General features: G+C 35.5%; 4 protein-coding genes and 1 pseudogene across 4 annotated transcripts; 3 read left to right on the top strand and 2 right to left on the bottom strand.

The window, feature by feature from the left end:
* Nucleotides 1-61: 61 nt before the first annotated feature.
* Nucleotides 62-3,707, top strand: LOC132800492 (putative disease resistance protein RGA4; annotated as a pseudogene).
* LOC132800663 (putative disease resistance protein RGA4) lies at nucleotides 241-673 on the top strand. Its single transcript, XM_060814873.1, has 2 exons — nucleotides 241-552; nucleotides 650-673. Exons 1-2 carry the CDS (start codon nucleotides 241-243, stop codon nucleotides 671-673), a joined length of 336 nt encoding a protein of 111 aa, XP_060670856.1.
* Nucleotides 3,708-3,860: 153 nt separating the features above from the next.
* On the top strand, nucleotides 3,861-5,980 carry LOC132800491 (structure-specific endonuclease subunit SLX1). The gene is made up of 3 exons (XM_060814266.1): nucleotides 3,861-4,498; nucleotides 4,965-5,071; nucleotides 5,600-5,980. The coding sequence occupies exons 1-3, from the start codon at nucleotides 4,224-4,226 to the stop codon at nucleotides 5,788-5,790; spliced, it is 573 nt and encodes a 190-aa protein (XP_060670249.1). The 5' UTR covers nucleotides 3,861-4,223; the 3' UTR covers nucleotides 5,791-5,980.
* A 203-nt stretch (nucleotides 5,981-6,183) lies between these two features.
* On the bottom strand, nucleotides 6,184-8,039 carry LOC132800490 (acyl-CoA--sterol O-acyltransferase 1-like). Its single transcript, XM_060814265.1, has one exon. It carries the CDS (start codon nucleotides 7,788-7,790, stop codon nucleotides 6,639-6,641), a length of 1,152 nt encoding a protein of 383 aa, XP_060670248.1. The 5' UTR covers nucleotides 7,791-8,039; the 3' UTR covers nucleotides 6,184-6,638.
* A 645-nt stretch (nucleotides 8,040-8,684) lies between these two features.
* LOC132800489 (acyl-CoA--sterol O-acyltransferase 1-like) lies at nucleotides 8,685-10,416 on the bottom strand. The gene has a single exon (XM_060814263.1). The coding sequence runs from the start codon at nucleotides 10,004-10,006 to the stop codon at nucleotides 8,819-8,821; it is 1,188 nt and encodes a 395-aa protein (XP_060670246.1). The 5' UTR covers nucleotides 10,007-10,416; the 3' UTR covers nucleotides 8,685-8,818.
* Between the last annotated feature and the right edge of the window lie 3,996 nt (nucleotides 10,417-14,412).

The raw sequence follows: 14,412 nt of genomic DNA, 5'->3' as shown, positions 1-14,412 counted from the left end.
GTAAATGATGACTTTTCCAGGAAAAGCACATATGTCTTTCCTGAGGTGGGAGGGAAAAAGAAGTGGGGTTGGAAGGAAGTTTCTCATTGACAAAAAGTTTCCCTCGAATTGCCAAGTTTTGATTGAAGTCCGAGAGAAATCAGTGTTTCTTGGGATTGTTTGTACTTTCTACGATAGAAAGTGCTGCTAAGAAATCAGTGTCTTTTTATTTTTATTTTTTCTCTTCTTTCCTAACTTGCAATGGCAGAGGCAGTTCTTTCTTCACTCCTTCAAGTGATATTTGAGAAACTGTCTTCTCAAATCTTTGATGAATATGGTTTCTTGCAAGGAACAAAGAAGGAGATGAGAAAGCTTCACAGTGTACTGTCATCAATTCATTCTGTCCTTGAAGATGCCGAAGATCGAAATATACTGGAGAAAGCAGTGAAAGATTGGCTGATAAAGCTCAAAGATGTGGCATATGATGCAGATGACTTGTTGGACGAGTACATGACAGAAGCTCTACAACACAAAATGGAGTTCCATGATCCGCAGGGCTGCATCATAAAAATAGTACGCAACTTCTTTTCCCAATCAAATCCAATTCTCTGTCGTTATAGAATGAAGAGAAAATTAAACAATATAGTTGAAATATTGAATACAATTGCAGATGAAAGGTTTAAACTTCATTTGAGAGAGAATTTATTTAATGTTCATGGTAATGAATCAACTGGAAGGTTACAAACTGATTCTTACTTGCATGCATCTGAAATATTCGGGAGAGATGAAGAGAAAGAGAAGATCACAACATTTCTTATGGATCCCTCTCATGATCCTGGAGATGTTTCAGTCTTTCCTATAGTCGGCATGGGTGGGTTGGGAAAGACAACCCTGGCCAAATTGGTCTACAATGACAAAAGTGTGGAGGAGCATTTCGAGAGAAGAATTTGGGTTTGTGTGTCTGAAGAGTTTGATGTTAAGAAGATCATGAAAGCAGTTGTTGAATCTGCAACTGGTAACAGATGTGATCTTCTTGAAATGGAAAAGGTTTCTACTGGTGTTAGACGATGTATGGAATGAGGACCATGAGAAATGGGACAGATTGAAGAACTCAATGAGGCATGGTTCTGTAGGAAGCAAAGTTTTAGTCACAACTCGTAGCGAAAAGGTTGCACTAATAATGGGAACTGTCAGCCCTTATCATTTAAAGGGTCTTTCAGATGAGAATTGCTGGTTGTTGTTTCAGAAACGGGCATTCAAGAATGGAAAACCAGAAGAGACTTCAAATCTAATAGCAATTGGAAAAGAAATTGCAAGGAAGTGCAAGGGTGTACCTTTAGCAGCAAAGGCTCTTGGAAGCTCATTGGCTTTGAAAAGAAAGGATGACTGGTTAAATGTTCGAAACAGTGAAATGTGGAAATTTATGGGGGAAGAAGTTGGGATTTTGCCTGTGCTAAGATTAAGCTACAGGAATCTACCCTCACATCTGAAACAATGTTTTGCATACTGTTCCCTTTTCCCAAAGGACTACAAGATAAAGAAGGAGAATCTCATTCATTTGTGGATGGCAGAAGGATTTATTCAACCAACTCGAGGGAAACAACTTGAAGCAGTCGCAAATGAATGTTTCGATGAATTGCTGTGCAGATCCTTCTTCCAAAATGCAGCCAAAGACAGCAATGGTGACATAGTTGAATGTGAAATGCACCATCTTCTTCATGATCTAGCAAAGTCTGTAGCAGGTAATGCTTGCTTGATGCTGGACGTTTGTCAGCAACCAATTATTCCATCAGATACGCGCCATTTATCAGTACTTTGTAATGAGACTAAAAAAATGAAGTTTATAAGGGATAATTTGAAGCTGCGCTCTCTCCTCCTATTGTTTGGACAGCAAAAGATTGCAAAAGTGCCACACAATTTGATCATGAGAATGAAATGCTTGCGTGCTTTAGACATAAGCAGTACCCGGATTAAGAAGCTGTCCAAGTCAGTTGGTGCCTTGAAACATTTAAGGTACCTTAATTTATCTCATACTCATATTAAGAAGTTACCTGACACCATCTGCAGTCTATATAATCTAGAAACTCTGCTGCTCCTGCAATGCATTCGGTTGGAAAAACTACCTGATGACTTGAGAAAGTTGATTAACCTGAGGCATTTGAACATCTATGGATGTGGCTTATTGTCCAAATTGCCGAATGGAATTGGAGAGCTCACCTCCCTTAAAACATTGCCAACATTCATAGTTGGTAGAGAAATTGGATGTGGCATTTCAGAATTGAAGAGCTTAGACCTCCACGGAGAGCTAAAGATTACAAATCTGGAAAACGTCAGGAATGGTGTAGGATCTGTGAAGGATGCGAACTTGAAGGATAAAAGGCACATCCATTCATTGAAGTTCATCTGGAAGGATGTTGCTGATGTGAGTTTAAGAGAAAATGTAGATGGTGTTATTGAAGCCCTGCAACCAAGCAGTGAGTTGAAGAAGTTAACCATTGAGAACTACATGGGTTCGAAATTCCCCAGTTGGTTAATGAATCATTATCTCACAAATCTTGTGGAACTCTCCTTGATCAAATGTTGCAGGTGTGTGCAGCTTCCTTCACTAGGGAAGCTACCTCTTCTTGAGTTTCTCACCATTGATGAAATGGATGCCACAATGTACTTCTGCAGTGATTCCAGAGAAAATACCGGAGTTGCTGACGATGTATCACTAAAAAGACTGTCACTGAAAAACATGCCTAATCTATTGGGATGGTCATCAGCAGAGGGAAGAGTTATACTTTCCTGCCTGAAAGAATTGAAAGTTGAAGATGCACCTGAGTTTATCAACTTGCCAAATCTTCCATCCATCGAGTGTTTAGAGCTCATATATTGCAGAGAAGATATACTGATGAATGTGACAGAGATGACATCCCCTTCAAACATCACACTTGGTGGATTTGAGGAACTTGTTGATTTGCCACAAGGTTTACTGAGTAACAAAACAGGTCTCCTATCATTTGAAATTAAAGACTGTCCAAAGCTTGTTAATTTTTCAGGCGAGCTCAATAGTCTTTCTCTACTTCAATCATTATCTATCAGCAACTGCCCCAATATCAAATGTTTATCAGAGTTAGGTGTCCTCAAAGCTCTCAAGTCCTTGGCTATAGACAGGTGCCACGGTCTACTTGCATTGCCGGAAGAAGAAATACAAGGCTTAACATCTCTTCAGCATTTTTCACTCTCAAACTGTGAAAATATAACAGCCTTGCCATATACCATGCAGCAATTTACAAACCTCCAAACACTGCATATCTGGAGTTGTCCAAAAGTAGATAGTCTGCCTGAGTGGTTGGGAAACCTTGTTTCACTTAGAGAGCTGGAGCTTTGGTATTGTGAAAATTTACTTTATCTACCAGAGTCAATGCAGGGCCTGACTGCCCTTCAATTTTTGTCAATATGGGGCTGTCCTCAGTTGGAGATACACTTGGAGAAGGACAGAGGTCCAGATTGGTACAAGATCCAACACATTCCTTTTATCAAGATCAATGGCCCATACTTTCAAGCCATTGGTTAGTACCTAAAGTTTGTGTCTGTATAGAAAGTTAAAAAAAAAGCAGCTATTTCATTCAGTTTGCAGAAAATGAAAAAATCATGATTTTTCATTTGGGACTAGAAAATTTATTCTCTTATGTGATAAAAACCTTCCAGACAATCCAATGAATGAAAATCAAACCCTTGTCCAACTTCTTTATCTGTTTTATTTTCCTCAGAATTCCACAATCTAGTATTTTAGTTGAGCTGGTTTTGATAATTAGGTTATTCTTGCAGCGCTTACGTAATAGCTTCACCCTTTTCCCTTGATGTTTTGTTTTTTATGGTTTCTGCTAAGCAGTGTAGATGAACAGCCATCCATGTTACTATAAGTTTACACATTACCTTTTTTTTATTTATTTTTTTTTAAAGTACTGGTTACCTAAAAACAAATATTTTTTTTTAGAAAGAAAAGAAAATCTTGAAAAGAACAAATATTTATAGAAGACCCATAAGAAATAACATAAGCAAATACATAAAAAAAAAAAAATATATATATATATATATATATGTGTATGTGTGTGTGTATGTGTGTGTTTTGTTGACATTTATACGTACTTCTAAAATTAGAAAGTAGACACCAAAGCAACATACATTTTTCCACCCGGTCAAACTTTTGTCCGTTTAGCGGCTTTTTAACTTGAAACAAAATAAAGAATTACCAAAAAATGATGAGCAAGCTCTCTGCCACATTCCCTTCCATAAAACACCCAAAACCCAAATCCAACCCTTCCAAATCATCACTATCCCTACCATTGTCATCATCATCATCATCATCATCATCATCATCATCATCATCATACTTGTTATCATCAACAAGAAGAAAAGCAGAAGAAAAATCGAGTCTTGGTTCAGATTCGAGCTCGTGGTCTGCGTATCTGATTCTTTCCACCAATGCACCCATCAAGACCTACGTTGGCGTCACCACCAATTTCTCTCGCCGGTATACCATTCCGTTTCTTACATATTTTTACCTGGAGATTAGCCCTTTTGAGAAATTTTTGGCAAATATTTAGATGGGTCTTCGTTTCTTCTTATTCATAAATGTTCATTTGGGTCAGAACAACTTATGATGGAGAGCAGTTTTTGTTAATTGTATTTTGTCTAGTTTTGATTAGCTAGAGCAGTTAATTATCAATTGAATTTTTTGTGTTGGAGAGAATTAGAATTGGTGTTTGTGTTGTTTCTGGAAATTTTTGGTAGCTGTCATAAGGTCCTCTGTAGGCTGCATTTTTGGTTCTTCTGGAGTTTATCGGTATATCTTCGTTATGAATTTTAACATGTTTACTCACAGTGTATTTCCTATTTATTATTTCTTCCTTATGAAATATGAATTAGTGTTATTATGCTTGGATATTTCATCCATAGATGAACCAAAGTTATGAAATCTAGGTCATGTTTTCATTCAGTTTAAAACAACATAATGGTGAACTTAAAGGTGGGGCAAAAGCATCCCGTGCTGGAAGGCCATGGATTTGTGCCTGCCTTATTCAAGGCTTTCAGGACAGAAGTGAAGGTATTTTCTTGAAACCTGTCAAAGAAAAATCAGGTCTTTATTCCTTTGTTTCCACACTAACAGATTTCTGAATGGTTTTAGCAAAATTCTAAACTTTTGAAAGTTTGATTCTTCATAATTGTCCTAATCCTTGGAATCTCATCAACTCGTCCATATTGTACTAATCGTTTGCAAATTGGAAAACCATTCTAGTCTAATTAAAATCAGCTGTAAATTTTTTTGACTTATCGCCAAACCACTTGGAGAAGTTTCTTAATTTTCATTGCTTTTGTTGGAATTGCTTTAAAAGAAGTAATTTTATTCCTTAAATTTTCGACTGCTAATGTTGCCATATGGTCATAGTTGAATTACTTCATCTTTAGGAACTGAATGTTGAGTTGCCTAACGGAGGATCCTCATTCTAGTATTTGGAAAACATAATGTAGCTATGCTATCAATAACAATGAAAAACCTGCTATTTATGCTATACCAATTATTCCATGATAAAGTTCTGTTTTTTTCCCTTTTTGTTGTATCTCTTGTTCATAGCTTCTGTGTTTGAATCAAAATGGAAAAGTTTCTCAAGAAAGTTGCCCCAGAAGAAGAAAAACGACAATGAAAAGCAGGTAGAAGAGTGCTCAGTTCTATTGCTACAACACAGGCAAGCAGCTTTAAATAAAGTTAAAGGTTCATTTGATTGTGCTCACTTAGAAATTGACTGGCATCTCAATCCTCTCTGATATCAAGATTTCATATCTCAGCAAGCTTAAACCCTGTAGTATCAACAAGACTATGATCAAAAGTATCAAATTGTTGTATAATTATTTGGTGAATATTGTAACATATGATTGGTTCGGTGCCTTTGATGAGGCCTACCCAAAATGTACCATTTCTCTTTACAAAAGTAATATACTGCCATTTTTTTCATTAGTATTGCCTTTTAACTTCTTTTTGGCCCTTTAACTTTTTCTTTTTGCTCTTTCTTTTGGGATAATATACGGCTCTTGTATTAAGTAATTCTATGAATTGTCGAATTTTGTTATAGCTCTACCAAGAAAATGTTCTTCATGAAAAATAAAGGATATACATTTTACAAATGCTTATGTAAAAAACCATCTCCAACAGAGAGCAAAGAACCAAACAGCAAAAACCTCGTACAAATCAAGTAATACAACATAGGCATAGCAATTGCCAGACCAAAGCTAGAACAACTTATTATTCCCTGTGCCCTGCAATGACATTCTCACAATTCTTCTCCACTAAATTTTTAGTACTGAATTGGACAACAAATGCCAGAATTTCCATATTACTAATTTCTGAATTTATTGTTAGGCATTCTGGCATTTCTCTCAATGACTATACAAATAAACAATAAAAGCATAACATCATCAACTAACAGAGAAAAGTTGCACTTACAAAAGAGCTCGATCTTCATTGCTTCAATTGCTTGGCTGATGTATTGGTCCAATTCTTATACAGAAACAATATAAGTACTCTTCATCAAACTATGCTTTTACACTTTGTGTGACAAAAATGCAAATCAAACATCCATATAAAATTGATCAAATGCGGAACAATAAATAACTGACTACAGAGCTTGCAAGTTTCTAGAAACAAAGGTACGACTAATATTCTTCATGAAGTTGCCTAGCACCGCATACTCTTCATGCATCCGAGCATCAGCTCTGCAACGAAGTAACTGAGGGAAAAATTGCCAAAAACACGTCACCATCACAAATGATAATGTCAAACTCCGGGAGATCATTCTTGGTAATTGAAACTTTCCCTTTGGTACTGCCTTCTTCAAAACAACCTCAACTACTAAACACAATCCATGAAGAAGGAAGAAACAGGTGATCTCCCAAGTTGGCTTGGCACGCCCCAAGTAGTAAAACATGAGTTCATGCATGATAGCAGACACCACAAAAGTTGCCATTATCGCCGGGACTGAAGCCCACTTCCGGCCAATGGCACATGACGAGAGATTCAGTACAGGTTTATATACTGTTGGCCTTAGGATACCGCTGACCATAAGGTTCCATCTTCTACCCCAGAAGTCTTGCAACGAGGTGGAGAGGTAAGGCTCATTAAATTGCGGCTCAAGTTCTAGTCCTAGCAGGGTTCGAGTCAAGGCTGCAACCATGGCTAGGACGAGTTCAAGAAGGAAATATATGTGGATGGCATAGAGAACAAGTAAGACCTTTGGATGCATATAGTCACTGTAATCATAAACTCGAACCAACATGGCCAATAAAAGACCCTTTACTGCATAATTCAAAAGGGATTTTTGGCCTTGTTGAGGCACTTCAAGAGGCAAATTTTCTCTGTTATTTCCGTTTAGATGTGATTGCTGTGTGGAATGTGATTTTGCTCCATTTTGGTCATTTTTTGATTTCTCTAAGACTGTTTTAGAAGGGTTATGCTGAATCTTGATTGGAAAGCAAGCAACAGCAATAAACCGTCCGAGAGACATAGAAGGATCAGAAGACAAAGGACCTTTACCAAATGCAAAAAGCAAGAGCTTGAAATTGGCAAGCCAAGCAATAAAAAATGCTGTCATTCCTCCAAGGTGCAAGGTGAAGAGTCTAAGAGGAAGGTAGAGAAAGAGGAATATAACTGGTATAATAAACAGAAATCTAACAGGACCTTTGGACACTGCTTTACCAGTTGCATAGCAGTAACAGAGAGAGATAAAGATCAAGAACCATACCTTCACGAAGTTGCGAATCTCACCCTCCATTTGCCTCCAATCTTGCTCTTCTCTTTGCCTTCGGATCTTTTTTCTGTGAGGAGCCTAAAGGATGACCAATACCATCACCATGTACGGCTTATGGTGAAAGTTAAAAAAGGGGTTGACCTGAAGTCATTCAAGAGCCTAAAAAAAAGAGACATTATAGAACTATGTTGAGCCATTTTTTGTTGACAACTCATAAATGAACAGGGTGTCAATTATTCTCGGAATTGGTTTATTTTATTTGTTTTGTTATATCATGATTAAGTTCTAATTAAGCTTTGACTTATTTGTCTCTCTGGGCATTCAATCTGACCATCCAAGCTATATAAAAAAGTTTTATACAAGATTTTAATATAATTTCCATCTTCTACCAGTTACCATTGGGAAATGGACATGTGTCTTGCTAATAAACCAATAAGAAGTATAAGATTTTCAATGAATTATGATTTGAATATTTGAGAACAACCGGCTGCCTTAATTAATGGCTAAAATATTTTGAGCTTGTTTTGGCGTGCTTCCAACTTTAATTTGGTCTTCTTTAATGGGTGGAAATTTGCACAAAAAATTAAAACATGTCAAATCATGTATATGTTTATTTTAATGATTTTCTATATGCCAAACAGCGAAGCTCAATCAAAAGCATATGAAAATAAATAATAATAAAAAGAAATGCTTAAACAGCTTGAATTAAAATTACTTCAGGATCATATAACAAGAATATTTTCTTTTCATCAATTATTTTCTTGCAAAGAACATTTCTTTTGGAACTCAGTGATTAATACTTAAAAATTCTCTCAAATTAGAATCATACAAGCTTTTCTAACAACCTAAATGGAAATTCCTAATCCATCACAAAGAAATTCTTAATTTAAAAAAAAAAAAAAAAAAAAAAAAAAAGCAAAAGAGAAATTCCTCTGCATTTTCGCTGGTTTCACATTTTTCAGTGATAGTTTTCCACGTGATTTCTCCTGGAAAACCGAGCACAATGAATGGACCATCAATTTTGACTATCAACTAGAATACAAACCGTTGGATTATCTGACCAAAGATGCAAACTTTTGACTTATACTCTTCAAAAAAGCACCAAAATCAGCATACTCTTGAATGATTCTAACGTCAGCATTACACCGAAGGAATTGAGGAAAAAACAGCCAATAGCAGGTTTCCATCAAAAAACCAAGAGTCAAAACCGTCGGGATCATCCAAGGCAACCTCCACCTGCCGGGAAACACTAATACCAACTTCTTCTTCAATACGATCTCGACCGCCAAACAAAGTCCATGGAGGAAAAAGAACCACGTGACCTCCCAGGTTGGTCTGACACGCCCCATGTAATAGAAAATCAGCTCGTGCATCAGACCAGACACCAAGAAAGTTCCCATTACAGCGGGCAATGGGGCCCATTCACGACCAATGAAAAGCTCGGAGAAACTGATGATGGGTTCGTACACGGTCGGACGGAGTACGCGGGAGACCATGAGATTCCACCTTTTTCCCCAGAAGTCTTGGAGAGAGGTCGAGAGCAATGGGTCGTTGAAATGGGGTTCGATTTCTAATCCAAGCAGAACTCGAACAGTGAAGGCCACTGTGGATAGCAAAATTTCAAGGAGGATGTAAATCAGGAGGCAATTGAGGGCCAAGATCACTTTTTGATGGAAATGTTCTTTGTAACCAAGCGCATGGACTAGAACAGCCAGGAGTAAACCTTTCATTGCATAAACCAATAGTGGTGATTTAGAGCCTGATTTCTGAGGTGGGTTTTCTTTGATTTTGCCATTCTGATTTGGATTTGGCAAAGATGGGTTTTTTATTCCAAGTTGGATTTTTTCAGGTCTCTTCAATGGTTTTGAAGGTGGGATTTCTCTGTTTTCGCCATTTGGATGTAAATTTGGAGATGGGTTTTGTCGGATCTCAATTGGTAAGCAAGCAATAGCTAGAAATTTTCCTAGAGACATTGATGGATCTAAAGCTAGAGGACCTTTACCAAAACTGAATAGTAAAAGCTTGAAGCTTCCAAGCCATGTAATGAAGAAAGCAGTTCCACCACCAAGATGAATGGTGGAGAGCTTGAGAGGTAGAAGGAAAAAGAGGATGACAATTGGGAAGATAAAGAAGAGTCTTGGAATACCTACTGGGACTAGTTTAGCAACACCATAGCAATATGATAAAGATACTAAAACTGAGAACCATACCATCATGAAGTTGTTGAATTCGCCTTCCATTTTTTTTCTTTGTCCAGTTTCTGGAAAAGAAAGATGGAGATGGAGGATTTTGTTATAAAAGTTTAGGTGTAGATCGTCAACTCCACCTAGAGAAACCACTATCCACTTATATTTTATATAATCTCTATCATGTAATTACAAACCATGCCTAATCACCCAAAAATAAATAAATAAATAAATAAAAATACAAACCATGCATAATCAGAGTATGATCTTAATAGGATTTACTGAGTGAATGAAAATGGACTAGACGGTGATGATTTTGGAATATTAGAGGCAACAGGCTAACACCAACCTTAATATTATGATTTCAATGTTTATGTTCTGCAACATTATTTTCTTTTTCTTTTTCTTTTTCTTTTTTTTTTTTTTTTTTTTTTTTTTTTTTGTTTGCTGAGAATATGTTTTTCAATTTGTGTGCACGCAAAGTGTAGAAAATGGGATATATAGCATGTGACTCCCATGTGTTATGTATCTATTTAATGAGATTTGCCATATGTTGAACTCGAAAGTATAAACATTTTTACATATCCTTCCAAATTAAATTGACAAAAAGATATCTAAGATCGAAGGTGATGAAGATGTGTAAATCAATAATTAATTAAGTAAACTGTACACTTTGGAAATTTTTATTTTTAATAGATGGAATATTGTTTGGTATGCATTTTCTAAACTATTTATGGGTCTATTTCTCTTTTTCTGGTGCACTTTAAAAAGTATCTAGTGTTCTCTTAGTTCACTAGTTAGTTTATGCAGTCCTTTTTTAACATCCTTTAATGTTTCAGACTTAAAATTTTGATCTATATAGATATAGATATATCACTTTTTATCATAATAGAGAACATTTTGTTTTTTAGTTCTATTTAATTGATTGTGACTTGTATGGTTTGATGGCTCATACCAAATTTTATCCATAACAAAAAAATATTTGCTTAAACAGCTTGAAATTGAATAGCACTACTTAACATGACAACAAGAATATTTTCTCTGCACCAATTATTAATTCTTGCAAAGAATATTTCCTTTGGAACTAAATAAATGAAAATTTTCTCGCATAAGAAATTCTTCATCCAGCATAAAGAAAGCTTAACTGGCTGAGAGTGAAGTTCTTAATCAAAGAAAAAAATATGTATAATATTCCTCTACATTTTCATTGGCTTCGCTTTTTCCAGTATATTTTTCCACTTAGATTTCTTCCTCCTTTTTTTTTTTTTTTTTTTTTTTTGGGGGGGAAAGCGAGCACTAAAATCTAGTGTATCCATCTTGACGATCAACTAGAATAGAGACCGTCGGATCTATCTGAGCCATTGAAATTTTGACTGATATTCTTTAAAAAAAAGGCCTCGTGAGCAGGCCTACTCTTCAACAAGCCAATAGCAACTCTCCATCAAAACCCAGGAGTCAAGACCACCGTTTTCTTCAAAAACGATCTCGACCGTCGAAAAAAATCCCGGGAGGACAAACAACAACGTGAACTCCCACGTGGGTCTGGCCCGACCCACGTAATAGAAAATCAGCTCCTCTATCAGGCCATACAGACACCAAAAAAGTTGCCATGGTAGATGGGATTGAGGCCCATTTACGGTCCATGACATGCTCGGAGAAACGGAGAAGATGGATGCATATACACTGTCAGACGAAGGACATGGGAGACCATGAGGTTCCAATCTTCTTCCCAAGAAGTCTGGGAGAGAGGTTGAGAGCAATGGCTCATTGAAATGGGGCTGAAATGTCTAATCCAAACAGAGTTCCAACCATGAATGCCACTGAGGATAATTGAATTTCAAGGGAGAAGGTAAATCAAGAAGCAATTAATGGCCAAGATCACTTTTTTTCTTCATTTTTTTTTTTTTTTTAACGCAAATGTTCTTTGCAATAAAGCATAGGAACTAGGAATGCAAAAAGCAAACCTTTCAATGCATAAACCAATAGTGATTTGTGGACTATCAATTTAGAATTAGAACCTTTTTGGGGTCCGTTTGATGATCTCTGATATGGGTTTTTCCCAAGTTGGGTTATTTTCAGGTCTCTGCAAGGTTTTCTATTTCGGCCACTTGGATGTGAATGTGGTGATGGGTACTTCTGAACTTGGCCATTGATATTTGATCTCATGAGGGTTTTACAATGGTGTTGGAGGTGGGTTTTGCAATGGTTTTGGAGGTGGGTTTTGCTGGATGTCAATGGGCAAGCAATTAATAGCTAGAAAATGTCCTAAAGAGATTGATGGATTTACAGCTGAAGGACCTTTACCGAAAAATGAAAAGCAAAAGCTTTGAAGCTTCCAAGCCATGTAATAAAAAAAGAAGTTCCACTTCCAAGATGAATGGTTGAAAGCTTGAGAGGTAGTGGGGAGAAAAGGAAGACGATGAGGATGATAAGGAAGAGTCTTGGAGTGCCTATTTGGACTAGTTTACCAACACCCTAGCAATATGATAAAGATACAGAAACTGAGAGATCTACCATCATGAAGTTGTTTGATTCGCTTTCCATTTTTGGTGAACTGGAAAGTATATGTTCATTTTATTTATTTTTATTTTATATTTTTCAACTTTTATGCTTATATACAGAGTAAAAGATATGATACATATATACAGACTAAAAGATATGATACATATAACGTCTGTATGCGTATATACATTTGATTAAAATAATAATAATAATAATAAACAGGGGTTGAAATGGAAAGTATAAACGTGTACGTAGATTCTAATTTAGTAGTCAAAAACATATTTAATTATTTGATTAAATGTGATGCAGATAGGATCTGGATCTTCTATCACTGTAGTCTGTCCCTGTCTCCAATCCTATGTCTGGCAATTTACATGCATGTTAGCTTCTTTTCTGCCGTTTCCTTTGATTTCCACTCGCAGTCTTCAGCTTCCTTTTCTTTTCTTTTTTTGGGAGGGGGGGTTGTGAAATGAATTGGTGCTCTATCCAATTTATAGATAATTTCTGAAAAGGGCTATCTATTTGATCAAAAAATCTTTTAAAAGATGATAATTGAATAATTAAATTAATCAAGAGAAGAGGAGATGATTCAATTCAATTTAGGGGGAAAAAATAAAAGAAAGGCTGGTATGGATGGCTGATTAAGAGTATTCTTTTAGCATCTTAATTCGAAAAAGTATGGGTCTGAATAACATATCATTAGACCAACCTAATTAATTATTTTTAATACCCTTCCATTGATCCATAAAAAAGAAAAAAAAAATAAAAAATCCTTTGTCTAACACTTCAATTTTGATCTTTATAGCTTTTTGTTATGATAAAAGCTTGGTTTAGTTATTTTGCAACCACTTGTATGGCTAGTTGTCATTCCATGGAATAGATCCACATTATTACAATCTGTATATATAATTATTAATTTCTTATGGCTTAAACTTAGTAGCAAAATTGATGTGGCTCTCATTGCTAATTATTATGAGAGAGAGAGAAAGCAAAAGAAATGAAAAAGTCACGTGTAGTAATCTCAGGAAATATAAAAACGAAAGTGGTAAAGCATGATGCCTACCAGAAAGGACACATTGGTGAAGTTTTCTTTTTTTTTTTTTTTTTTTTTTTTTTTTTTTTTGGGTGGATAATTGGTGGAGTTATGTATGTGGCGTATAGTTAACACTTTAATAGAAGGCCTTGGATTTTTCATTATCATTTTACCAAAAAGTATTGAGTAATTGAAGGTTTAGACTATTAAGGGGGCTAGATAACAAAAAAAAGAAAGACCCAAAACGTAAGTGATAAAATGTTGTCTGTTTGTGACTATTATATGCTAGATTCAGTTTTACTAAAATGGGCTTCATCAAAAAGTTTATATGAATTATTTACACATTGAATTTTGACAGTGATATATAATCAAATTTAAAAGTCCATTTTGGTATCATATAACTCTTTTTTAACTTAAAGCCCACTTCTAACTACTGCTATTGTCTGTCAAAAGAGAACAAAAAAATAAAAAATAAAAATAAATAAATATATAAAAATAAAATAAAAAACAATTGTGCTATGTGGAAGAATTGCTTTAGAGACTTTTCCATTGCTATGTAGCTCCAAGCTTAGAGATTGCCAATAAAAAAGAAAAGTGATATTTTTCTGATTAATAACATTGTCAAAAAAGGATCAAAAAGAGAGTCCTAATTTTGCTCTGTCTTTTGACTCTACTTGATCTCTTTGAAGATGTACTATTTTCTGCTTCCTGCAAAGTGGAAGGGATGATTAAATGCCATTAATGTAGGCAAAAACATGTCTCTCTTTTCTTTTTTCCTTCATAAATTTTTAACTTTTATATACTTTTTTGCTTTTATAACATTTCCTTGAATAGAGATTGGTTTCCACAATATAGTGAAATAATAAATAGCAGGGAAATTACTATTTATTATTGAATGATATACGTGAACTTTGAAACATGACAT

Source organism: Ziziphus jujuba, chromosome 2, assembly GCF_031755915.1.
Source record: "Ziziphus jujuba cultivar Dongzao chromosome 2, ASM3175591v1".
Taxonomy (NCBI): Eukaryota; Viridiplantae; Streptophyta; class Magnoliopsida; order Rosales; family Rhamnaceae; genus Ziziphus; species Ziziphus jujuba.
The sequence above is the reverse complement of the archived record's forward strand: the minus strand, read 5'-3'. Positions and strand labels throughout refer to the sequence as shown.

Bases quoted from the DNA above. Each gene is read 5' to 3' on its own strand.
- LOC132800491 (XM_060814266.1), top strand. From the start codon at position 4,224: ATGATGAGCAAGCTCTCTGCCACATTCCCTTCCATAAAACACCCAAAA. The intron at 4,499-4,964 runs GTATACCATTCC...GTTTTCATTCAG, and splicing joins ACCACCAATTTCTCTCGCCG to TTTAAAACAACATAATGGTG. The intron at 5,072-5,599 runs GTATTTTCTTGA...TCTTGTTCATAG, and splicing joins CTTTCAGGACAGAAGTGAAG to CTTCTGTGTTTGAATCAAAA.
- LOC132800663 (XM_060814873.1), top strand. From the start codon at position 241: ATGGCAGAGGCAGTTCTTTCTTCACTCCTTCAAGTGATATTTGAGAAA. The intron at 553-649 runs GTACGCAACTTC...ATACAATTGCAG, and splicing joins AGGGCTGCATCATAAAAATA to ATGAAAGGTTTAAACTTCAT.
- LOC132800489 (XM_060814263.1), bottom strand. From the start codon at position 10,006: ATGGAAGGCGAATTCAACAACTTCATGATGGTATGGTTCTCAGTTTTA.
- LOC132800490 (XM_060814265.1), bottom strand. From the start codon at position 7,790: ATGGAGGGTGAGATTCGCAACTTCGTGAAGGTATGGTTCTTGATCTTT.